The 27,469-nt window shown below is 41.3% G+C and overlaps 1 protein-coding gene across 3 annotated transcripts in view; it reads right to left on the bottom strand.

Annotated features, from left to right (window-relative positions):
- Positions 1-27,469, bottom strand: part of HHAT (hedgehog acyltransferase) — a 261,528-nt gene that overhangs the window by 156,246 nt on the left and 77,813 nt on the right. For all 3 annotated transcript variants that reach the window (XM_075864591.1, XM_075864590.1, XM_075864592.1), the window contains exon 8: positions 19,291-19,441. In XM_075864591.1, the coding sequence (XP_075720706.1) occupies positions 19,291-19,441 (151 nt within the window). The remainder of the gene's footprint in view (positions 1-19,290; positions 19,442-27,469) is intronic.

Here is a 27,469-nt window from a genome sequence, read left to right as displayed (position 1 = left end):
ATCTCACCCAGTCATATGCTACCGTATTATGCTGTGGATTTTCCGCAACAAAATACGTTGCGAAAAATCCACAGTATTTACGCCACGCGTGGACTAGTCCTAATGAATGACGATGTCACAGCACAAGAATATTGTGATGTCACAGTACATGGATAATGCACACAGTAATGTCACAGTATAGGGATAATGCACACAGTGATGACACAGTGAAGAGATATGCACACAGTGATGTCATAGTACAGGGAATAATGTACAAATTGAAGGCACAGTATGGGAATAATGCAGTGATACACAGTGATGCCACAGTGAAGAGATATGCACACAGTAATGTCATAGTACAGGGAATAATGTACAAATTAAAGGCACAGTATGGGAATAATGCACGCAGTGACATCACAGTATAGGAATAATGCACATTATATCATCATAGACAAGACAGAACAGACAAGACAAAACACGATGATATCACAGTTCCAGATTAGGCATATAGTGATGTCACAGTAAATGAATAATTAGAAAGTGTTGCCACAGTAAAAAGATAATGCACACACAACAAGAGGTTCATTCAGTCATAAGATATCAATGTGTATACAGTCCATAAATTGAGAAGGAATATAAATTGCCCTTGTCCGTTTCATTAAAAACTGATGTACTTTGTTGCCCAAGGGGCTGCTGGTTTTAGAAAACCCCTTGGGTCCTATTTGGACATATTGAGCTGATAAAGTCCATCAAAACCAATGAATAGTTTACGTTGCTGCAACATTGTGCCAGGAGCCGAATCTGAAAAGGGGCTGACCACGCCAAGCAACCCCTTCAAATAAACGCAACTCAATCACATAAATCTAGAAGCATATAGAAACAAAATGAGTGTTAAATCTACAAAAATATTTTAATAGTAATTTTAAATATCTGGGCCAGAATAAAAAAAAAAAAAGATTTTTTTTTCGAGCACGGGCTGCGCATCCCATGTTGACATGTATCTGGTACACAACATAATCAAACAGTCAGCGCAGAGTCCTGACAATCCCTCGAGAAATGCAGGGACTGACAGTTAAATGGCGTCCTCTGGGATATACTACTTTGCAGTGCATGTTTAGTGACAATGATGCCTTGGCCTAGCTGAGCTGTCCGTTGTCCCTTGGCAGTTTTGTCAGACGTGTAACATCAAAACAAAAGCCGAAAACTGAAACCTTGTCCAAACTTCACATGTAGGAAACAAGGAGAGGCAAGTTTTGTTTACAGACGTCCGGTACAAACTTCAGGCCAATAAGAGAAGAATGTTCAAAATAGGAATTTCAAGTTTTTATTAATTTGCGTTGTTTTTTTTAGACCATTACATGTAAAAATGTGAAGTACGGCGGCAAAAATAATCAGCGAAACACAAACTTCCTCCCTCGTCTGAAAATAACTTTTAGGGATATAGGGGGCTTAGTAACCTTTAGACTACTCTGATACTACTCAGATCGGTCTCAAATCAGACATGGGATGAGTCACGTCCCCAAAAACACAAGTACCCTCCCTCCAAAAAAAGTACTCCCCTTACTATCATTGTCGCAGCAGTAGTCCCAAATACACAATTACCCTAAATCAGGAAGAGAACATCATAAAAGTTAGGGTATGTTCACACGGCTTATTTACGGACGTAATTCGGGCGTTTTTGCCACGAATTACGTCCGAAATAGCGGCTCAATAGCGTCGGCAAACATCTGCCATTCATTAGAATGGGTTTTACGATGTTCTGTGCAGACGGTCATTTTTTTTACGCCCCGCTGTCAAAAGGCGGGGCGTAAAAAAGACGCCCGCGTCAAAGAAGTACCTGTCACTTCTTCAGACGTAAATGGTGCCATTTTCCATGGACTCCATGGAAAAACAGCTCCATTTAACGTCTGTAATGGACGCAGCAAAAAGCGCCTCAACATGCCATTACGGCTGAAATGACGGTGCTGTTTTCTCCTGAAAACAGCTCCGTAATTTCAGCCGTTACGGACGCTGCCGTGTGAACATACCCTAACATTAGATTATGGCGCATACCACTTTGTGAGATAGTCAACCTGATCTAATATTATGAGCCTGACTAATAGATTGGTAGCGAGTATAGGGGTAAGTCCAGGGCCGGCTTCAGGTTTATGTGGGCCCCTTTGCAGGGGAACTCACGGCGGCAGTAAAATGGCAGAAAACGCCACTTTGTTACCCCATATAGAAGTCAGGCCCTGTTTATGCCCCCATATAGAAGTTAGGCCCCCACTTTGTACCCACATTAATTAAGTGTCCTCTCTAGATAGTGCCACACAGTCCCCTCCAAGGTAGTGCCATACAGCCCCCCTCCCAGGTCGTGCCACATAGCCCCCTTGAACATAGTGCCTCACAGCCCCCCTGTAGATAGCACAATACAGGCCCCCTGTAGATAGCGCTATACGGTCCCCTGTTGATAGCGCCATACGGTCCCCTGTATATAGCGTCATACAGCCCCCCTGTGGATACTGCCATACAACCCCCCTACTGTGGATTTATGCCTCGGAATCGCTGCTCTTCTGTTGTGGGTTTTTCCAATTGAATTCAATGGTGAGGTAAAACCAAAAACAAAATAGCAAATGTTGCGATTTTTGGGCCGGAAAAGATGCGATTTCGCCGGAAAAAAAATCGCAACTCAGAAAAAAAAAAATTATACTTACCCAGATCGCTCTGCTTCTGCGTCCAGCTCGGCCTCCAGGATTGAGGTTTCATCCCATGTGACTGCAGCATCAAATCACAGGCTGCGGTGGTCACATGGGATGAAACGTCATTCCATTAGGCCAAGCTGCAGGATGTCAGAGGGACGCGTCATCATGACTATGGGTCAGTATAGGCTTTTGGTGCACAATTTGGTGCGTTTTTTTGGCCTAAATTCCCTGCGGGCTCCAGGGCGGATATGCTGTGCGCTTTTACGCAGCGTATCCGCCCTGTTTGAACATACTCTATAGTGTCAAGGTTGTGTTTAGTCCATATGTATAGTACGGTATGTAAAACTCATCAATCCATGTTTGTGAAATGTCCCCTTACTCATGGACTTCTTGCATTGTACTGAAAAAAGGTCAGATCCTTAGAACCCAGATAGGATATGACATATTGAAAGTGGAGGTCCCGAATGTCATCCCATCCCCCATAAAGGCTCGCCCGATGGCTCTCATAATGGCATTTAGTGGGGCATTCACTCTACTAGGGAATAAGCAATTAAAACTAATGAAGGATTTACAGGAAGCGGAGGGGGCGGCTGGGACTTCCGAACAGTAGCTGAAACTCATGATCGTCCCACTGTTTCTCGGACACAAGGGAGACGTACACCACTTTTCGTGTAAATATGGGTAGGTATGTATGCCAGCGATAAGAACACATAATAAAGAGAAATGTGTATAAGATGCCTGGCAAGTTATAACAAATGTATGGCATGTGCGCCATTTCTTTACATTTGGCGCAATCCGCATTATTTTCACTAACTTGTAAATGAATACATCCTATAACACTACAAATAAATATTCGCCGTTGTACTAAAGCAGGGACTAAGGTTAGAAAGATATAAGAAAATTCTGTCAAGGGAAAACAGATAAGCAATCCAAATGATACATAGCGCCACATTTATCTCAGTCATTTCATGATACACCATGGTCTTCACCTCCTAGAAGTGAATCTCCCCCACCTTTTATCATCATGTGGTTTTTAGGTCTTTGTTTTTAAACAGAGCTCCAAATCCCCTGCATAAATATAGTTAAACTTGGTGAATTCCTGCAGCCGCCACTAGAGGGAGCTTACTGCATACGGTTTTATTATTTATTATTGAGTTCAATGTACAAATAATATGCAATAAGCTCCCTCTAGTGGTGGCTGCAGGTAGCTATTTTATAAATCAGTGCCTGCAGGGAATTCGGAGCTCTGTATCAGAAAAACAGAGCTCCGACCGAAATAAATAAATATTAAGAAATTAATCAGCACAGAATTTTGAACCGATTTAGATTAAAAATAACAAAGAGTGAACATCCCCTTTAAGACATTAGTTTAATAAGAGTAGCATGAGTGACCTGCTCGCGTCGTACTCTAAGGCTGGATTCACACGACCATGTTACGTCCGTAATGGACGGAACGTATTTCGTCCGGAAGTCCCGGACCGAACACAGTGCAGGGAGCCGGGCTCCTAGCATCATAGTTATGTACGATGCTAGGAGTCGCTGCCTCGCTGCAGGACAACTGTCCCGTACTGTAATCATGTTTTCAGTACGGGACAGTTGTCCTGAAGCGAGGCAGGGACTCCTAGCGTCGTACATAACTATGATGCTAGGAGCCCGGCTCCCTGCACTGTGTTCGGTCCGGGACTTGTGGCCGAAATACGTTCCGTCCATTACGGACATAATGTGCTCGTGTGAATCCAGCCTTAGACCTCTCTTTTGGTTTCTCTTACTCAATTGTTTTTCCAACATATGACAAAGCACAAATAAGAGACTAAAGCCCCCTGAGGTAGAGGTGATTCATGAGTCTAAATCAAGAGCAGAAAGCCATCATAATTCAGGAGGCGCAGGGGGCTGAAGATGTGCAAGTATTTCAAGATAATTGAAATTGACCCATCATTCTCCACTTGCCATGGGGCATTTCTATTACTTCAATGGATCTTCAAGTAAGAAGTCAAATCAAATAAATATGATATTGTCCCAGAAAGAGAGCTATTATTCCCACCTGCATAGAAATTAATAAGTGTAAGTCTCGAGGGTCCGCCAAGTGAAGGTTGACTTTTAATATGCATAAAAAGGGAGCGGGAAGCACATACATAATAATAATGTCAAATTAGACTAAAGCTCTTGTATGCGGTCCTAAGCCTAACAAGAACATAACAATCGTGCATAACAATGGACGTCTGGGTTTGCAGATATTTTACGGTGTACGTAGGCGAACATTATTCATTTTCAAGTGTTTATATTATATGTTTGACATTATTGTAGGTGGACATGCAAAATGTAGTACATTATGCTTAAAGGGTAACTAAACCTTTGACAAGTAATAGTGACACGTCAGAAATTTTGATTGGTGGGGGTCTCAGTGCTCAGACCCCCACCAATCACTAAAACGAAGCTGCAGAAGTGCTCGTGTGAGCGCTCAGCCGCTTCGTGTCTGTTCAGCTTTCTCTGGAAATAAATGTATCGGAGTACGAGCTCATAGACTTTCTATTGAGCCCGTACGCCAATACATTGATTTCCGGAAAAAGCCGAACAGACACGAAGCGGCTGAGCGCTTACACGAGCACTTCTGCCGCTTCGTTTTAGTGATTGGTGAGGGTCTCAGTGCTCGGACCCCCACCAATCAAAACTTCTAACATGTCACTATAACATGTCAGAAGTTCGTCAAACGTTTAGTTACCCTTTAATATCTCCCAGGCTTTCCATCCGCAAGCTGCAGTCACCCATGGTTCTCCTGATGTTCATCTTTCATAGTTGAATTTGAACCTAGAAACGTATTGATGAGATAATAGTTTACGGGGAAATGGTGCATATGTAGATTTGGTGGAATTTATAGAAAGAGTCTGGAGCAGGTATCATTGGCCTTGATAAGCTGCCATTGAACTTCCATTTATTTGTTTTTAAAGGATTGTCCCTTTTTGGTACAAGTGTCACAAAGTGTTTAATTGCTGCAGCGCCACCGCAGGGAAAATGAACCATTACACAGTGCCCATTTAAATCAATGGACTGTCATGACGGGTCCTCCAGACCAGGAGACACTCACATTGCGCATACTGCCTGCACAACCATGAAAATCAAGAGCGGAGGTCGGAGGAATATACTGACGGAGTTACAGTAATTGTCTGTCTGAGGCTCCCAGATCTAAGTGGCAAATCACAGCCAGTGTGAAGTCACCCCCCCCCCATGTTGTGCCCCTGCTAGAATGCTTTTATATATGGGTTTTCTTCTGCAATTTGCGCAAAATTGAGACCAAAAGATGCCAAAAAACCGGCATGTGTAAATCCACCAAAAGCTAACTGGTCTTTTTGGGTAAAAAAAGGGGGCAATCCTAAGCATATATAATAAAAGAACCCCTTAGCTCGGTGATTTGTTTCAGATTTTCAATGCGAATTCCGCACCAAAAATCCACAGCAATTAACAATACCCTATCAATACCCTATCCACACGTAGCAGAACAATCCATGCAGATTTCAGAGCATTTAGCAAATTTTCATGACTATTATGTTGCAGAAATATTTCAGATTTTCACAGTGGATTTCACCCTTTGCAATGAAAATTGAAGCAGATCTGCCAAGGCAGAAAAACTCTGGACGTCTGGAACCATCCTTTTAAACCGAGGCATTTTGGCCATTGAAGGGGTTCTCCAGGGCTTTTATATTAAGCGTCTATGCTTAGAATAGGTCATCATTATCAGATTGGCGGCGGTCCAACTCCCAACACCTCCACCGTTCAGCTGACTAAAGGGGCTGCGGCGTTCATTGAGGCGGCCTCTTCATGATTTACCAGGCACAGCACCGTTTACTTCCGTAGCAGCTGTGCCTGGGCTGCAGAGAGCTGCAATCCCAGGCATAGCCACTAGGGAAGTGTATGGCGCTGTGCCTGATAAAATATGAAGAGTCTGCGGCGACGAACGTCCAAGCCCCTTCAGTCAGCTGATCGGTGGGGGTGCCGGGAGTCAGACCTCAACGATCGGATATTGATGGCCTATCCTAAGGAGAGGCCGTCAATATAAAAGTCCAGGTGAACCCATTTAAGGCCCGCACAAATGTTTTCATTTTTGTGTCGCTGCATTCTAAGATCTGAAGTTTTTCATTTTTTTCCATCGCTGTAGCTGTATAAAGGGCTTGTTTTTTTGCGGGACTAGTTATATTTTTTAACATCATAATTTTGCATTTTTCCCCCGCATTGACTGTGAAGTAAATTACGGTGATACCCCATACGAAATACCTTCTATATATTTTATTATTTTTGCACAGTAATTACACTTTTTTTATCTAGTAAAGCTTAAAGCTCCAATCTATTGATCGCATTTAAAATGCTTTGGAATACGTGAGATCAAATCCACCTGCGACCGACATATCGGATATTAAGGGGTTAAATGTAGCAAAAAATAAATACAATTTGGGGGCTCAGGAATAATTTGACTGCTTCCACTTAACATACACATTTGAAGAGGCCTTGGAAAGTCAGAATTAGTAATATTTTATCATTCGATTGAACTTAGAAGAATCCTGGAATAGGAAATGGAACTTGTCCCGAGTCCATATGAGAAACTGTATTACAGCATAGAGCTCCGCATTACATGTATGCAATTTGGTGAAGCCTATAGACAACCAGGTTGTAGTCTGATCTACTGGGTCCAGAAGGCCAAATAGTGGACACGAGAAGCTTTAACAGCACATTTCTACTGACTCTTCACATTCTTAGGCTGGGTTCACACGACCTATTTTCAGGCGTAAACGAGGCGTATTATGCCTCGATTTACGCCTGAAAATACGGCTCCAATACGTCGGCAAACATCTGCCCATTCATTTGACAGCTGTCAAAAGACGACGCGTAAAATTACAGCCTCGTCAAAAGAAGTGCAGGACACTTCTTGGGACGTTTTTGGAGCCGTTTTCTCATAGACTCTATTGAAAACAGCTCCAAAAACGGCCGAAAAAACGGCGCGAAAACGCAGCGAAAAACGTGAGTTGCTCAAAAAACTTCTGAAAATCAGGTGCTGTTTTCCCTTGAAAACAGCTCCGTATTTTCAGACGTTTTTGGCTCAGCGTGTGAACATACCCTTATTCACAACCCGATCCTTTGGAAGATAATGCCATATGTTCTTCCATTAGGTAAAGCCAAATGACTCCATTGATCCTTGTTGACGGGCTTCAATGTGTGACCCCAAAGTTCAATCAACCTCTCTGTATTGTCTGACCTTACAACCAGTCTGTAGTAAGTAGTTAGGAAACATATAATATCAGACCACCAGAATCTTATTACTAGGGATTAAAGGCTATGTACACCTTTAAAAATTATTTATTTATTTTAATAAAAATGTGTATTCTAATTACGTTTTATTCAAAATTATTTTTACTTTTTGGGATATAGCTGCTTTGTATCCTGTTTTTAGAGCAGCTGTATCTAGCGCTCATTCCTATATCCGTCAGGTCAGCGGCACTGACGGGTTCAGTGTCAGCGGGTCCTGCGTGTCTCCGACATGCAGGATGGAGCTGTAATCAATCACATCTAAGTTCATAACTTTTATACTGCACCTTGGACTAAATATCCGATTCCTAATATATTGCAGTTACAACAGTAATAGCAGTCTTTTTTTAATTATTGTTTTATATTTCTATGTACAACAGGTTGTATTCCCAACAGAGTGGCAGCCTATTCTTAAGGTGCTTGAAAAAAGCTCAAACTGTTAGAAGTCCTCCATATAGAACGTGTGACCGTCTACCATGCGAATGACTTACCAACAAGGACAGACTGTTCGTGATCTGAGTCCCTGGGCATTAAAGGTCAAGGGCCCTTATAATGCATTTGTGGAGTACTCATCACTTCAATTTTTGTCTTTTTTCGCAGGCCCCGCCCTGAACTTTAACGGGGTACTCTAATAGACAAAGGGGATGTGGGCCCCTCTATTCTCATGCGCCCTTGTGCACTGTTCTAGGTCAACTCGCCCCTATTTACTAGGCAACAGTATTGATCTCTCAGCTGTATAGTCCTAACCTTAAATGAAAAGAACTGCATGAAAGGGTCCCATAAGGAATGAATAGAGCGTGACCGCCGCTCTGTTTATTCAGTGGACTCAGGACTCCCATTCTCTTGATCAGAGGGGGTCCCGTCCCGGCGATCAAATACTTATCTCCTATCCTGTGGATAGGTGATAAGTTGTTATGGTGGGAAAACCCCTTTAATTCATATTATCCTGTTAAAAAAATCTGATTAATTATGCAGACAGGGAAGCAATGGTATAATTTATTTCCTACTGGCTAATTTTCCCCTACTTTTCTGATTTCAGCCCAGTGTAAACCATCTTTGACCTAGACAGCCTGGTTGTTATGGGGACACTGTCTAGCAATTACAGCCTTATATGGGGTTGTTATGCTGCATGTCCCTAGCAACCAGTCTGTCTCAGGTTATTCACAGGCCAAATTGTCATTGAGATGAGGAAAAAGAAGAGGTAAGGAGTTTTAGCAGCACCCACTCTTTTCATATTTCTATACCAATAAACGTAGATGGGGAACCAGTCAATAACATGGGGACGTTTGAATTCAAATAGAAGACGTAAGACCCTAACGCTCCATTACTGAGCACCGTGGCTAATATTTGTCAATATTTAAGACTTTTGAAACAAAAGAAAAAGTTGCAAAATATTCCAATACATCTCATACATAAAAGAGAAGTATGACTCCTTGTGCCAATACATAAGCTATATCAATGAAATCACAATTGTCTGCTTTCATAAAGAACGCATGATGTATACAGCGTGGAGGAGAGAAGGCAGACAGGAATGAAGTTCTGAGATGGGAAGATCTTCTCGCTGAATACAGAAGCTGCCTTGTAAAATATTTAACATTTGCATAGCTTTGAACATTTATCAGGGATGTGTATATTATTAAAATGCTTGTCAAAGCTCAACGCAGCATCAATTTTAAACTAAACCGGAGTATAAAATGTGGTCTCCGATAAGCGGAGAGAAAGATATTGGAGTCCAAAAGTGGATTTTTCTTTACAATAGCTCTATTATAAAATGCGTGAGTGTCTGTAAAGGTAGAACATAATTTACTTTTTGAACGTTTCTTAACCTATAGGGAATTCATGTCCTTTTTAGGTCCAAAATTCTGTGCTTATTAATTTCTTAATATAGTTTTATAGAGGTTGGAGCTCTGTTTTTCTGATAAAAAGATCCAAATCTTCTGCATATAACACTCTGACTTCCTGCAGCTATCACTAGAGGGAGCTGTGGAGTTTAATGCATACTGTGTTATTATTGAGTTCAATGTATAAACAGTATGCAGTAAACTCCCCCTAGTGGTGGCTACAGGATGCAGTGTTATGTTTTAAATCTATGTATTTTCAGGGGATTTGGAACTCTGTATCAGAAAAATATAAAAGAAAGGAATCAGCACACAATTTTTGACCAATTTAAAGGAAAAAAATAATAATAATATATATATATATATATATATATGTATGTTCGGTAGATTAGGTGAAAGGTGACCAACATTACAAGAGGAAGGAGGCCACATCTACAAAGCCAATTTCATCAACTCTATGGTATAGTATTATTATACGGAGAATGTATCTGAATAGTGCTTAGATACTTGACCACTAGACACCATCTCACTTATGTAGATTTTCTCCTCATTGGTTGTAGCGATGGGACGGTAGACTATTTTTACTTGCTCATCCATAGGCATAAGATCCATACAATAAAAAAATCGATGTAAATATACCGAGCGTATAAACGAAACAAACATCACCCCTCCTCCAACCCTCGAGCTGCGGTTGCCATTCCATGGTTTTGGGATCAAATTTCCCACACATCTATTGCTCAGCTATTGATTACTATTCCCTGAAAGCTATTTTAATCATTATTATGCCAAAATTCATCACTATGGTTGTACAGAGATGGCCACAAATAATAACATTGTGCTTTAAAGGGATCGTCTCATCAGTCCTATTTTATGATTTTCTAACCGCAATAGGATATAATGGTTGATAGGACGGGTACAGAAGCGATGCCTATGCGATCACTGCTGTAACGGCACGGATTAGAGAAACCTCTGATCCTGGTTGTTTAACCTTTGAGATGTCTCAATCAATACTAATCAAACCATCTAAGGAGAATAAACCCCCGTCAGCCCAGGCTTTGTGATTCAGGGGGCTGATGATTTTATCATTATAGCCCCATGCCTAAGTAAAGGTCCTATTACACGGCCCGATGTGGGTCGTGTAAACTAGCGCCGATCAACAAGGCAGCTCGTTGATCGGTGCTCGTTTGCTCCTTTCACAAGGAGCTATGTATAGGGATGAGCACTTGTTACTACGATCACTCGTCCCCATACATTTCTATTATGTCGGCAGCACGTCTCAGTGTTTACACAGGGACATGTGTTGCCGGCAACGATAATAATGATACAATCAGCCGATCGGCTGATCGTTGTCCTGTTCTGTGGACGCTCGTTTACCCGATAATTGTTAGGTGTAAAAGGGCCGTAAGTCAATGAGGGCTGCTGCACTAAGCTATTGGTTGTTACTGTATGCCCTAACAGATGCCTGTTCATTTTACATTCACAACTTATACAAATATTCCAATGCAGAACAATTTGCAGTCGGCCCTGGGGACCTAGAAAGGACCCCAGGGCTGTCTGTTGTGTAATCCTACTAGTAGGGTACACTATGTGCTGCCCTAACAGCAGCCTGTGTCATAGGGACACCGTATAATGTATGCTAATACAGGAGTATGCTAATACATTATAAGTATAAAATAAAGTTGTTAAAAAGTTATCCCTCCATGGGATTAAAAAAATAATAATAAAAAAAAAAAAAATCAACAAAAAACCTACACGTATTAGGTATCTACACGACCATCATAACCTGAAGAATTAATTTAACAGGTTATTTAGTGTGAAACATGAACAAAAGAAAAAAAATAACTTGCATAACTTACACAGTAAATTTTTTGTGCCCCCAAACTGCACAGGAAAAAGAATACTTTCTCATGTATAAAACAAGGCCTCTTATAGCCACGTCAATTAAAAAAAAAAAAAAAGTTATGGGTGCTGATGGGCACAGAGCAAAAAACAAAAAACTTTAGCTAATCATTAAAGTGGTTTTCCCATAATCATTATTTATCCCCTATCCACAGGATAGGTGAAAAATATCAAATCATTGGGAGTCTGATCACTGGGACCCCCACTTTTTACAAGAACATGCTTACCTTACCATTCCTGGGAGCCCCATAGGAATGGAGAAGTAGTGCGCATGCTCGGCCACTGCTCCATTCATTTCTATGGGGCTGCCAAAGATATATGGAGTGTTGGCCGAGCATGCGCACTACCGCTCCATTCCTATGGGGCTCCCAGGAACGGCAAGGTAAGCCTGTTCTTAGGTTGAGGTCTGACCACCGATCATAAGAATAGGCTTACCTTGCCATTCCTGGGAGCCCCATAGGAATGTTGCGGTAGTGCGCATGCTCGGCCAACACTACATATATCTTCGGCAGCTCCATAGAAATGAATGGAGCAGTGGCCGCGCACTACTTCTCCCTTCCTCTGGGGCTCCCAGGAACGTCAAGGTAAGCCTGTTCTTATGATCGGTGGTTGGACCTCAACCGATCAGATATTTCTCACCTATCTTGTGGATAGATGATAAATAATGATTATGGGAAAATCCCTTTAAGGCCTTTTCAGGCCTTAAAAAGGACATAGGTGGCCTAAAATCTGACAGTAAATGATACATGTCTCATACGTTCTAAATTTATAGACAATACCTTGAAGTGAATTGATATATTGATAAATGTTAAACGTGGAGCAATTATTGGGAGATAATACGTATTTCTATATTTTCGGAAGTTCTTTGAAGATACAATGTATAGCACAGCAGCTTACGCATTTATTACCAGGCTTTCATTCTCAGCGTTTTTTCCGTCTGTGTGTGGGAGTTGAAGCTCAGTTGAGTCAGTCCCATGAAAATTTTACACTCCTATCTAGCACAGTCGGAGAAAGCCACTTGCAATTTAGAAGCTGTTTGAAAGCGCAGTCCTTCTAAACAAATGCCGCATTCACCTTGTGTTTTCTGAAGCATTCATAAAGCCTATTCAAGATATAGCAGTGTGGGCAGAGAAACAAAGCTAGAATAGAACATCCTGGCTTTAACCTATCAAGGAAAGACGTTTATTTAATTGTCTAAAGCGAAGTCGATACATAGACATATACGATGACCGAGTACTGAATGCAGAAGTTTTTGAATATGTCCTCTACACTTGACTACTATTAAAAGGGTTCTCTGGGACTTCAATCTTTGATTGGCGGGGGTGAGACTCTTGGCATCCTTGCAGATCAGCTAATTAAAGGGCTTCATTGTTTACCCAGCATATCGCCAAACTTACAGTATGGCTGTGCTTGGTACTGCAACTACGTCCCATTTAAAGTGTACCTCCGAGTATAAAACAACTTTCTATATATCAATAGTACAAGCGAAGAAACTTTGTAATATATTTTATTACAGAAAAATGCCTTTTTTTCTCCAATAATCATACTCCCCTCCCCCACCTCCTTAAAAGTTCACTCAGAATTCGCTCATAGAAATCGGTAGAAAAGAGAGGAGACAGAGATTAACTGCTTCACTGAGAGATCGGGTTACAGCTGCCAATAGAAGTCTATGGACAGGGGAGGGGAAGGAAGAAGCAGGAGACTAGCTGCTAACAGTCTCCTATACACAGCATACAGAGAAGTTACTGCCCCCCTATATCTCTTACACATACTCAGAAGCAGCAGTATGGAGGACATTATACAGAAGTAAGTAGCATTGTAGCTGTGAATCCAGCACTGGGGTGTAACAGTAAAACACTTACTAGAGCCAGAAGAAGCAGTTTTTTTTAATCACTTGCAGCGCCTAGTTTCAGAAAGATTCCAAATCAGCAACAAAGCACAATACAGATGAAGCACAAAGCTAAGTCCAAGCAAAATGGCCGCAACCACAGGACCAAACTATTAAATTGTTTGTTTTATTTCTCTGAAATTCAATGTTATTCTGAGCTTTGTTGAAAGACACAGATATACCTATTTCCACACCAAGAAATCAGATATCAGAAAAAGTTCAAACGTTAAATTTATATGGCTGGCTAATCTTATGACATCACTACTCACCACAATACCAACGGTGACATTGCTACCTGTGAAGTCACCAAACTGTCTGGGACCTTAAAGGGAACATGTTAAACAATGTCATAGATGTTGCTCATTATGAAGTCATCCTCCTTATCATGATATTATATTATATGCACTGGGAACCCCCCAACCCCATGCCTCTGGTGCCTAGATGCATTTATAGAACTGCAAACCCATGTAGGTCATCTATGACATTAACACCTTTGTCATCATATAGGGGACCCACAAGTACGACCATCTGGTGACGTCACTAATGCAGTAAGGCCGACCCCCATGACTTCCCACCTAGGCTATCATCACTCGCAATGGATCCTTAAAGACGATACATCATGCCATCAGCTACTGGGTGCAGCCACCACAGCTGACTGTTCGAGCACTTAATATCTAGTGCCTGCACTCCTTGTAACCTCACCGCCCACCACACCCCTGCTGTGATGTCAGAACCTGTGATGTCATCATTCATTCTGGGGCCTATAGGAGGATGTCAGGCAATGTCAGTGACATGGCCCTTTATGACATTATCACCTCTATCACACCAACTTCTGTGATATCATCTGATGTACTGTAGCCAACAGAGGACCCACCAGGCTACGTTCTATTATATTCTTTACCTCATAGCAGCACTTCTTCCTTTTCTCTGAACAGCAGCACATTCTCCCCTTAGTACCATACACTTCCGTTCCTCCATAGAAGCACCCCCCCCCCCCCACTGCGGCACATCCTCTCCTTTTATTGCAGCAAATTGCCTCCTCCACATCATTTGAAAGATATAAACACCTTTGAATCAACATTTTTTTTTTAATAAGTCATTGTTTTAAATGATTTGCTACAACTTTTGTATAGACTAAGATCTGATTGCTATAAAGATATATTAAGAAATGAATCAGCGCAGATATTTACAGCTATATAGGCAGTTGCCTATCTTGTCTTTATGGTACGCGCAGTCATGAACTCAGCTACTAATTCAAAGTTACTGAATTAACATTTGAAGAAACAAATACAGATATCCCCATACTCACTGCTTGTCTCTACTCCCTCGTAATCCGCCATACTCCAATGTTATTATGTATGCAGATAGTGCAGTTTACAAGATTACTAAGCATCATATCCAATGAACGACAACAAGGAATGGGAACATACACAATACATTATCTGTAAATGTCTTTACCAACACGAAGGCACAACCCCTCTCACCCAAACATCACCTCTCGCCTCCCCATAGGAAGCACACCATGTTGTGCCATGCACTTAATTGGAAACGTGTGATGTCAATGTCATTGAAGGTCAAGCAGCAACAACCATCTCCATCTATTAGAACAAAGCAGCTGGAGAGTTTGTAGACTAATGAGTTCTCATAATCAAAGTGACTTTGAATTCTAATATAGAAAATCTACTTGTAAATATCCTGGGTGAGATATCAAAAGTCATGTTCTAGCACATCTATCAGTTCACGATCATAGAATCCCTTTGTCAACCTCAGTTTTAATTTCCATGGATGAAAAAGAAAACCTACTGGAAATTCAGACCAGGTCGAGGGTTGCAAAATAAGAATTTTCAATCAATAATATCCAAGGAACTACAGTGCACGATGCACTCAGGAAAGGTTAAGGTAAGCATGCCGGCATCATAACATTTACGGGTATTCGTGTCAAAGCTATAAAGCTGTCGGAATTGAAGACAATAATCATACAAAGGACACTAAATGCTGATTTACAGCTAGCTTATATCTCAAGATGCACATTTTCTCCACCAGTGAAGAATCAGCCTTGATAATACATTTTGTGTTGATTCTGGAATCATAATAATGAGACTGACCCAAGGACATTCTCATTACTGTAGTCAGGCTCCTTGATCAAACATGGTGGATGCGTGGGTGAGGCTGCAGAAGAACTGACATGACCAATGAGAGCAGAAGAATGATCGATTTCCACTCATTGATTGAGCATGTGAGAAAGGCTTAGCTTACCCCCAGTCATTCTCACAGTGTTCCCCAAGAAAGAGGTTACGCCTGGATTTTCTTATTCTGATGTCCTTTCACCCAACTTTGTGCTTCGCAGAGGATAAATATATCCATAAAAGTTCAAGAGATTTCAGATCATGGCATTATGAAAGTTACTAGTGTTGCAGTTTCTTTATAGGGGTATTCACAACTCACACATTTATGGCATATCCACGGGGCTGTTTCAGTAACTCCCATAGAAATGCATTGAAAGAGCTGCACACATGGGAAGCCATTTCTCCATTCATTCTCCACCAGACTGGACGAGGGTTCCCTATTCTCCACACAGGTGCAGGTTCCAGAGATTGCACCCGCACCGACACATATGCCTTTGGATATGCCATACATATGTGAGTTTGGAATACCCGTTTAATGCACAAAGGGTCAATAGTGGGTAATAGGTTAGGGAAATAAAAAGGGGAACATTGTTCTTCTCGTCCAGGCATCCAACGCAAGGCTAAGTCTGCCCAGGTTAGGGGGAAGATTGAATGTGGTACATGGGTAAAGCATTGTGATCCGAACATTTAGGACCATGAAAAAATGCATTAAGCAGCAATTTATCAAATCTTAAAAGCTATGTAGACCTTTGAAAAGGTGTTTTTATTTATTTTAAATCTTAAATTTTTATTGAAAGATTTTTATACATTACAAAAAACAAAAATACACATAAGTAACAAACACACAATACTGTTCGTATTAGAGTGACACTCCATACAAGTAAAACACGTGTTGTTTTTTTTAAATAAAAATCAGTTTGATTGGTGCAACTTTCAAAATACTTTTATTAAACATTGTTTTTAATTTTTGAGATACAGCTGCTTTGTATCCTGTATACAGAGCAGCTGTATCGTGCGCTAAGACCTGAATCCGCCAGGTCCGCGTGACTGACGGGTTTAGTGACAGTGGGTCTGGCATGTCTCTGACACCCAGGATCGAGCCGCTATCGATCACAACTATTTTCATAATTTAGATGTGATCGATTACAGGTGGATCACACAGGACCCGGTTTCACTGAACTAGTCAGTGCCACTGACTTGACTGATTCAGGTCTGAGCGCACGATACAGGTTTCTGCACTAGATACAGCTGCTCAGTATACAGAATACAAAGCAGCTGTATCTCAAAAAGTTAAAATAATTTTTAATAAAAAGTACATTGAAAGTTGCACCAAACACACTAATAGACATTTAAAAAAAAAACTAAATAAAAAAAAACAACTACTTCAAAGGTGTACATAGCTTTTAATAGGCGTGCTGAATTTTTAGACTATGACAATGGCATTTGAACCAATTTGTGTAAATCTTTAATTACGGCAATAACAAATTTATATAGCTTTTTTTTTAATAAAAAATTGTTTTACACAAAAAAACTATTTGTTAAAATATGTGTCGCAATATTCTGTGAGCCACAGCTTTATTACTTTTCCGTCACTTGTTTTTTGCATTACAAGCTGTAGTTTTTATTAGTACTATTTTGGGGTACACATGACTTTTGATTACTTTTTATTCAATTTTTTTCGGGAGCTTAGATAAACAAACAATAACAATTCTGGTGTTTTTTTTTGTTTTTTTTTACGGCAGTCACTGCAGGTTAAATTATGTTATAATGTAATAGTTCAAATTTTTACGGATGCGAAAATACCAATTATGTTTTTTTTAAAATATTACTTTATAGAAAAAATGGATGGGAAAAGTTTTTTTTTTTTTACTTTGAATATTTTTTTTGTACATTACTAAAAACTTTAACTATTTTTTACAATTTGTTTTTAGTCCCCCTCGGGGACTTGAACAAGCGATTGTTAGGTTGCTGCTACGATATACTACAATACTTCTGTATTGCAGTATATTGTAATTTTTACTGACTCCTATCAAGACCTGCCTCTGGAGCACCAAGACGGCAGACCTGGGAGCCTTCTATAGGCCACCAGAATGCCATTACAACCATCATCACCAAACATCCGCGTTGAAAGGGGGCCGATGGAGTAACAGATGGAGTAACAGAGGGCCCCCCTGTTTTTAATGGCTTAGATCCCACGGTTGCTATTGACCGTGGAATCCAAGTGGTTGAACAGCCGGGATCTGGGTTATCTTCGATCCCGGCCGCTAGTGCGAGGTGTCAGCTGCAGTGGCGTAGCTAGCAGGGGGGTAAGGGGGTGGTGGGGCACTGAGATGTTGGGGCCACCGATACCCGCCATGACTGCCGCTCCCGCCGTCCCCACCATGACCACAGCGGCTACGCCAAAACACTCTTCAATCTAAAGCTAAAGGACACCTCTGAAGCTGCCCGCCAGAGAGTAGCAGAAGAACAGAAGGGATGATGGATGGTATATACAGGGATGATCGCTAGTAGGTATTTACAGGCATGATGGGGGTTATATACAGGGATGATGCAGGTTATATACAGGGATAATGGGGGTTATATACAGGGATGATGGCTGGTATATACAGGGATGATCGCTGGTAGGTATATACAGGGATGATGGGGGTTATATACAGGGATTATGGGGGTTATATATAGGGATGATGGCTGGTATATACAGGGTTGATGGCAGGTATATACAGGGATGATGGGGGTTATATACAGGGATAATGGGGGTTATATACAGGGGTAAAGGCTGGCATATACAGTGATGATGGGAGTTATATATTCTTTCATTTACTTTCAGAGAGGTCTGCAACACATTCTATTGCAAACACCTCTGTCAGAGAAAAGATTAAACTTCAGTAAGAATGGATAATTTTGCAGCATATACAGCACTCTTACTCATTCAGAATGATATCCACTAGAATTAGAATGTGCCTCTTCAGTTGTAAACATGCATTGGGGTGCCCACTCAGATATGTTTCGCCCCCCGTGTGCTAAACCCTTAGCTACGCCTCTGGTCAGCTGTAATACACAGCTAACACCCGCGGTGTATGGACATGGCTCGCCCCGTGAGTCCATTCCATACTCCTCCCCTACCGACTATGATATACATTTACGTCAAATGCCGGTAAGGGGTTATAGAGGTTGTCTCAACACAACCCTTACCATATGTCCTTAGGGTTATACCAGAGAGCCACTGAGTTACAGTGGCTTCTGCTCTGGCGGATCCTGCCATATTATATAAGCTTTCTTACATTTTAATATCTGCCATGTTATACCACTGCAGCCACTGTTTTTTTAATTACACCATTTTCATGCACACATTGTTACGAAATTGCTGAAGAATTACATATAAAGTACAAGAACTATAAGACAATTTGTACCCATTACTACAGATACTGAATACAGAAAGTGCTGTGCCAGCGCCAAGCGTCCTAATGTGTTCCCCTTATGACAATGAGATTGTAAGCTCAGCACACGGGGATGTTATTTCACGTTCTGTACACACATTATGTAACACTGTTAAACTGAAGGAAAGGATAATGACAGAAGACACTGACCTCCAAATACCAGTGAAGCTGTACATTGTGCTGACACAGCGTGGCAATGCCGGAGCCTTCAAGCCATCCAATTGCACAATAAGTGCAGGAAAGCCGTACAGGACCAAATACTTCACATAAAAGAACAGGACCTGTGCCAAGGCCAGACCCCCTGGAAGAAAAAACAAACAGCAAATTCAATATAAAAGGAATAGAGGGTTGTGTACACCTTATATATACACAGAATATATATATATATATATATATATATATATATATATATATATATATATTATAGGCTGTAGTAGTCACATGGGCTGCAGCAGCATCACCACATGAGGCCAGACAAAAATCTGCACCACAATTTGGTGCAGTTTTTCGGTTAAAATTCCCTTAGGTTTCTAGGTCGGATACCATACATACTTTTACGCAGTGTATCCGACCTGTGTGAACATACCTCTAATGTGCATCCACTACTAGAGTAGCCATAAATGACAACCTAGTATCTCCTATTGGCCAATCACAGGCTGCAGCAGTTACATGGGATGAAACATCATCCCAGGCTGCAGAACGTCAGAGGGACAGGTCACTATGGTAAGTATATCCCTTTTTTTTTTCATTGCAGGATTTCCGCAGAGGACATTCCGGGCAAAAAACTGCACCACAATTTGTGGTTTTTCGGCTGGAATTGCCTGCGGGCAACAGGGCGGATGTGCGGTGTACCTTTAAGCAACGTATCCTGTGTGAACTTACCCTTAGGGCTTATTCAGACGAACGGGATATACGTCCGTGCAACGCGCGTAATTTTCACGCGCGTCGCACGGACCGATATTAGTCTATGGGGCCGTGCAGACAGTTGCGTGATTTTTACGCAGCGTGAGTCCGCTGCGAAAAAGTCACGACATGTCCGTTCTTTAGGCGTATTTCGCGCATCACGCACCCATTGAAGTTAATGGGTGTGTGAAAATAACGCGCCCACACGGAAGCACTTCCGTGGGACGCGCGTGATTCGCGCAACAGCTGTAAAACTATGAATGAAAACAGAAAAGCACCGCGTGCTTTTCTGTTTACAAACATCCAAACGGAGTGTCATAATGATGGCGGCTGCGCGAAAATCACGCAGCCGCGCATCATACAGGCTGACACACGGAGTTGTTAAGTGCCTTTTGCGCACGCAAAACGCACACACTCGTGTGAATCCGGCCTAAAGGTTAGATGTGGTGGCACACAGGAGTTACTGTAAGCCGAGCTGTCAGTCCAGCTCACTGATGGATTCAGCTTAGAGCAGCGTTACGCAGCTTCTATGTAAAGTGGATACATAGAAGCTGCAGCGCCGAAACGGTAAAAAAAATATAAGAAAAATGCTTATTATGCAAAAAACATTACATTAAAAAAAAATGGCATAAAAGGTTTTCTGAAACACCCTGCTTTAGGCGATTGTTTTTTTATTATTTCGGGTACACACTCCACACTACAGGTACAAACACAGCAGGGAGTGAGCGGGGTGGAACGGGAGCCCCGAAACTGCTGTCTCTGGGGGGACCAGCAGATGTCTAATCCGGTCCTAACGGAGGCCGGCACTTTCCATTATGACGTGACTAGGCAGCTCTGTGACGGGAAGCGGATAAGCAAATTCATGAATTTATCCCAATAGATGACAACTTTTTAGGAAAAAGAGGAACTCTGTTTCACATTGCTATAGGAACGGATATAAAAGAGGTTACAATTGCGGTAGGTACTATATAGACATATAAAATATGCATGGCCTGCGCACGTAAGAGCATTTGCTTGACAATAGGCGGCAGTGGATCTTCCTCAAGGGAAATTACGTTTTTTCATCCATATACGCAGCACAATGAGGCTCATTTCAAGGAATGGAAAAAACATTCTTAACAGCCAGGACTTTACAAGCGCCGATAATAAACTGCAAGACTGTGAGAGTTGAGCGAGTCGCTAACACAGCATTATGGAAGCAATCATCTGCCTTCCCAGCTAATATTTGTCTTCAGCAGCCGCGATCTGCACGGAGCTCTCTGTAAAATGCCATTAGGTTGGCTGATTTTGTTTCTCGCAGCGTATCAGATGCCAAACATTTTATTATTTTCGCATCATAATGAGGCAGAAAAAAAAATCACAAATAGATGACTTTATTTGTATTTCATTACCATTTAGATCGATATTCACACAGCAAAGAATGGCTTCTTACAGTAGTCTACCGCGTCATTCCCATGGACGATGAGAACATAAATCACAAACTTTGTAGCTGGTGGTATAATCAATGCTATTATTAGCATTACAGTAGAAGTCCTTTACTCCAGAATCCAATGGTCTGGAATTCTTATGTGTTACCGATGCCAGATTGGCAGGAATTTTACAAGTACATACATGAAATTGTGTCAACTGTCCACTGCAGAGTCCGGCAAAACAACAGTACCTGCTTCTAGTACAATAATGTAATATAATGTAGAATTTCACAAGACCAGAAGCAGAAGATTAAACCGAGAAAACCAATTCCTCAAACTGATAAAATTGTAGAAGTAGATTCTGTTACCATTGCAGGACACATCTGTGTATACACTTTTCTGTAACCATCTGATCATCTGCAATATCTGCTAAACAGGAACCTACGTAGGTCCCACTGATGGCAAAATAAACTAATTTTACGGTTTTATTCACTTCTTCCAACATTTAAATCGCAAATTGCGGGACATTTTAAGACCCATCCCTGTCACACCCAGGAATACCCCCTGTCTAAATAGAAACTGCCGTTTTTACGTAAATCTCCATAAGCCACTTCTATGTATGGTTCAATTCATGGGATTGTTCAGTGAAAAATATAAACAATATAAATTATATAATAATGAATGTCATAAATAATATAAACTACAGTAATAAAATAGGATTATATATTTAGGCTAATAGAACACTGGAGTTAAGAAAATGAAATTTAACGGCCGCTTCCCACCATCGCCGTATATTTACCTCTCCTGCCCTAACATCTTGATTGTTACACGTGACGACCCTATGCTGCCTGAACTGACCTTTGGCTCCACTAACCAGGAGTGCTCATCTGCCGCCTGCCCTAATCTATGCTATACCTGACCCTGCATATTGTCTGCTGTTTCTGCATAACACCTGTCCACGTCCGCTGTTGCCAAGAGAGACTACTCTGGGGGTAGGGACCTGGGGATAATAGCGGCCACATCTACATCTCCGTACAGAGGTCTAAAGGTAAAGGCATAGTCATCCATTAGACTCTGCTGCCCAGATCAGCCCCACATCAAATCCCTCAGGGACACAGTGGGACCACACATCTAATTGTTAGTCACACAGTCACTCAGACCGTTCTTCCCATTTCACTCCCACAGTTCTGCCTGGCAGTCAATCACACTGAGAGAACCCTTCCGCTCCTATCCTTCTAAATATGCAGAGACACAGAGTAGTGAACATAATTAGTGATCCATCAGACCAAAGCATTTACCCAAATGTATAGTCTGTTTTGGCTTCCTCTGCTGGTCAAGAGATTCAACTATTTGGACATGTGGTCTTTCTCCAACCTTACTAACCCAGTACTCTGTATGAAATTGGAGGGAGGAGGAACACTAGGCCCTTCTGTCCTGGATATAAGAGCCCAGCACGATAATAGGGGAGCCCAGTTTAATCCTTGCTGTGGAGCCTCATCTCTATGTAAGCTATTACCACTGACTAGACTACCATTATCATAAGTTTGTAGACCAGGCATGTCCATCTGGATGCTTGAGGGCCAAAAAGTTGTTTTGGTGACACCCAAAGTCTTTACTACATCATTTATGGCATTACCAGACTTGGCAGCATGTATGGTGTAGCATTTTACTTCTTCTACAGGACATTTTTTTATATTAAATGGGTATTCCGGTTACAACAAGTTACCCCCTATCCGTAGGGTAAGGGGTAACTTGCTGATCGGTGGGTGTCCGCTCGGACGCCCACTGTTTCTGAGAACGGGGAGCCCGAAGTTGCCCGAACCCCAAGTTTGAACGGAGCGGCAGGTCGCTCCTGCGCAGAGCCGCTCCATTATTTCTTTATGGGAGATAGCCGAATGCAGCGTTCAGCTTTTTCCGGCGTTGCCATAGAGAATAAATGGAGCGGCAGTGCGCATAAAGTGACCTGCCGCTCGGTTCAAACTTGGGGTTCGGGCAACTTCGGGCTCCCCGTTCTCGTAAACGGTGGGGGTCCGAGCTGTTGGACACCCACCGATGAGCAAGTTACCCCTTACTCTACAGATAGGGGGTAACTACTTGTAACCGGAGTACCCCTTTAACTCTAAAGTTCCCCTCCCCAAAAGGATTCTGCTACATTTATATGATCCTTGGATGAACAGAAGGAATTTTCTGTTCCGTATACTTCCTGTTGCCATGTTCTCACTAATATCATATATGCCCCCTTCAGTACTTTGCTATTAACTATGAAAAACCATGAACAGCATCAAGTACACAAAGTAAAGTGTCGCCTCTAAACAAAAATCTCTGGACAATAACAGTATTCACGGCAGAGTGTACGCAGCGCAATTCTGCAAGATCTTCAGTAAATCGACGACTACACTAACTTTTACCGGATGATTTACGAAATGAAGCAGTCAATAAAAGCAATTAATTTGTGGCTACTGAAACGGCCGTACGCTCGCATTTCCCTATAATGATTTACTAATCACTTTCTTGAATTTTGCACTGGCTAAAAAAGTCTTTCTTTAAGGTAAGAGAAGAAAATTGAAAGGGAACAAGTCAACTGAATAGGCACATTTCCAATTGGCCTTTTTGGAGGTCAGAGGGCGCAAGTTAAGAATAGGCAAAATTGGCCAATGGAAAATAGGACGCTATATAGACCTCTTCAGACATGCAGCAGAGTCAATAGAGGTCACATCACAAACTTCTTTGGAAAGCGGCTACAAAAAGGGTCTCTCTTTCTGGGACCCACCATGTCTGTGCATTAGATGGACAACCCAATTTTCATTAGAGCGATGTAATGTTTAATTTCAACTGCGGTGGCGCTGGAGGGGAACAATACACTTCTTGCTAGTTGATCAGGGGGACACAATGTGATCAGTTGATTTTCAGGGAACCCCTCTAACATTTAGAAGGTGTCAACCTCATGTGAAAAAAGAAGTGCTCATAGCAGTTGTCACTTCCCTTCCCACACTCCTTTTGGTGGCTCCTACAGAAAGAATAAGTACAGGACTAACCCCCCCCACACCCCCAAAAGATCATTTTAAATCTGTGCCCCATCCTGATGCATTGAGATTCAGAATAAAAAAATAATCATTTCAAAAACATTGTTTTAATACCTTTACCATTTAAAGGCTATGTACACATTTTTTTTATTATTAAATCTATAATTTATGTGATCATAAAAAAATATCAATTTGTTTTTACGATACAGCTTCTATGTATCCTGTATACATAGAAGCTGCATCGTTTGCTATCAGCTGATTCTGTTAGATCAGCTGAACTGACAGCTCGGCTGAGAGCAGGTTCTGTGTCTAACACACAGGATCAACATAATTATGATCACATCTACGTGTAAGTTCATCAACTTAGATGTAATCAATATTATTGTGATCCTGTGTGTTAGGGTCCTTTTACACTGGCCCATTTTGGTCGTAACGACGAGGGCCAATCAACGTCCCTTATTCATTAATACTGATTGCAGTGATACTTTAACCATTATATAGGTCAGATTTTTGCTAATGGACCACTGTGATATGGGATGTTTTTACTTGCTCTGTCCATCTGAAAACCCATTGATAAAAAAGTGAAACAAAAAAAGCTGAATAAAAGTCAATTGAAAAAATGTTTATAAAACATTGAATATTATTATTATTATTATTATTAATAATAATGAGAATAAAAAAAAAAAAGAGCTTTCAACGGTGTACATGGCGAGATGTTTACGGGACAATTGATCAAAATCAATATTGACTTGAATTGTTTATGGACCATCAACCAATGTAAAAAAAAAACTTAAAGCAACTCTCCAGTCCCTCTCGACCCACCTAGCACTCACCTAGGCTTCTCTTCCGACCCCCCATGTCTCTGGATGTAGCTAGTGAGTGACATCCTCTACCACCTCCATTCACTTAGACATCTGTTACAGGTGTCAGAAAAGTCCTAGAATACCACTGCCCCATTTTTCCACCGGAGGGAAGTGGTAATTCAAAATCACAACTACTGCTGGGATAGTTTGCTACAAATGATCAGTCTAGGTAATCTGTATCAGATAGGAGACTACAATGCTTAGCTCACAGAGGATTGTCTAGACTGGACACGTTGTAGGGAACTCTCAGCTGTGAGCAAGGCTAGAATGGTTTTTCAGGCTCTGGGTGTGAACAGTAATATTTTCATCCACTGACAGCAAACAGAGATCATAAAATGGTGAAGAATTGATATACGAAGTATGTTAGAAAATTGTGGAACTTTTCAATGTGCAAAAAAACTTTACTCCTCACAGACACTTCTTTTTAGGGTTTTAAAATATGTGCCATGTGTTTCAAGCGTAAATTCCTATAGAGAAGAATATATAAAAAATGTTTTTTAAAAACACCATACCTAGAGCATGCTGCATTTTGGAAACAAAAAGAAAGCCAAAAATGCTACAAAAAAGATGCCACAAACCAAAATACATTTGGAAAATGTATCAAGCAATTTGGGCCAGTTTTGTTGCATACATTTTTTTGGTACACGCTATTGTGATGTCACAATGGTCGTTATTGTAATATCATAATGGTCACTATTGTGATGTCCCTACCGTGATGTCATAATGGTAGCTATTGTGATGTCACAAGGGTCACTTTTGCAATGTCACAACGGTCCCTATTGCGATGTCACAAGGGTCGCTATTGTGATGTCACAAGGGTCGCTATTGTGATATCACAAGGGTCGCTATTGTGATGTCACAAGGGTCGCTATTGTGATGTCGCTATTGTAATATTATAAGGGTCGCTATTGTGATGTCACAAGTGTCCCTCTTGTCATGTCACAAGGGTCGCTCTTGTCATGTCACAAGGGTCGCTCTTGTCATGTCACAAGGGTCGCTCTTGTCATGTCACAAGGGTCGCTCTTGTCATGTCACAAGGGTCGCTCTTGTCATGTCACAAGGGTCGCTCTTGTCATGTCACAAGGGTCGCTCTTGTCATGTCACAAGGGTCGCTCCTGTCATGTCACAAGGGTCGCTATTGGTTGGCGCAAAAAAATTATATAAATGGGCAAGGTTAACCTAAAGGGGCCGTGGCCAACAACTTTCTTACAGATAATTACAACAGACTGAAAATTGCGCAAATTTTAGCGCTAATATGAAACCTGCTCACAGCAAGTGTAGACGTCATTTTCTGTTTTTAGGACAGTTAAGCGTCAATAAGAGGTGAGCACTTTTTAATAAGATTTGGCTCATTACACAACTTTGGTTTAATACTGGCTGCAGCGCAAAAAGGCAACTAAAACCGCCACCAACGCTAGTGCACTTCACAACTTCGGTTTAAGAATGGCCACAGTGCGAAAAAAAGCAAAACAAAAATCGCCACCGAAAACCTTAGTAACTGATGTGTGTTTTTCCAGCTAGATGATTTTGACAACACATAACCCTATAAAATGACAACCCCCCCTCCCAAGCTCGAGAACTACAGCCCTGCACGAACCAGATCCGCTGAATCTCCTGTAATCTATAAACATGTGATGAAAGTTTTGGTCTTCGAGGCAAATGACGAAACATGAGAAAATATATGGAGCGCACAAATTTAAAGGAATTTACAAATTTAATAGATTTTTAGGGAAAACCTATTTCTAGGGTTGTGGCCACAGGTGAACCTGCAGGACGGATTAATTTTTTAACATTTTAATATTGCCGATTTCCATTGTATGAAGTTGGATTTTACGGGGCTTAAAGGCCTGCCTGGAAGTCGAGATAAAAGATGAAAACAGAAAATATTTTTGCAACCTCCACACATAGGAGGAGGAGGCTGCACTGAATTAAAGGCAAACAGCACTTAAACCCTAATATTTATATATGTCCTGCTTATACATATCATAAGTGTGACTATGGCCCGTTATAATATCTTTAAATTGCGCCTAATTCATGGTCCTAAATTATGGGAGCAGCATTCCAACTTCTACCAGTTAAAAAATGTAAATTTCAGTTAGGAGCTGGCGGGGCATTTGCCCCAAGCACTGTG

Source organism: Rhinoderma darwinii, chromosome 4 (genome assembly GCF_050947455.1).
Source record: "Rhinoderma darwinii isolate aRhiDar2 chromosome 4, aRhiDar2.hap1, whole genome shotgun sequence".
Classification (NCBI taxonomy): Eukaryota; Metazoa; Chordata; class Amphibia; order Anura; family Rhinodermatidae; genus Rhinoderma; species Rhinoderma darwinii.
The sequence above is the reverse complement of the archived record's forward strand: the minus strand, read 5'-3'. Positions and strand labels throughout refer to the sequence as shown.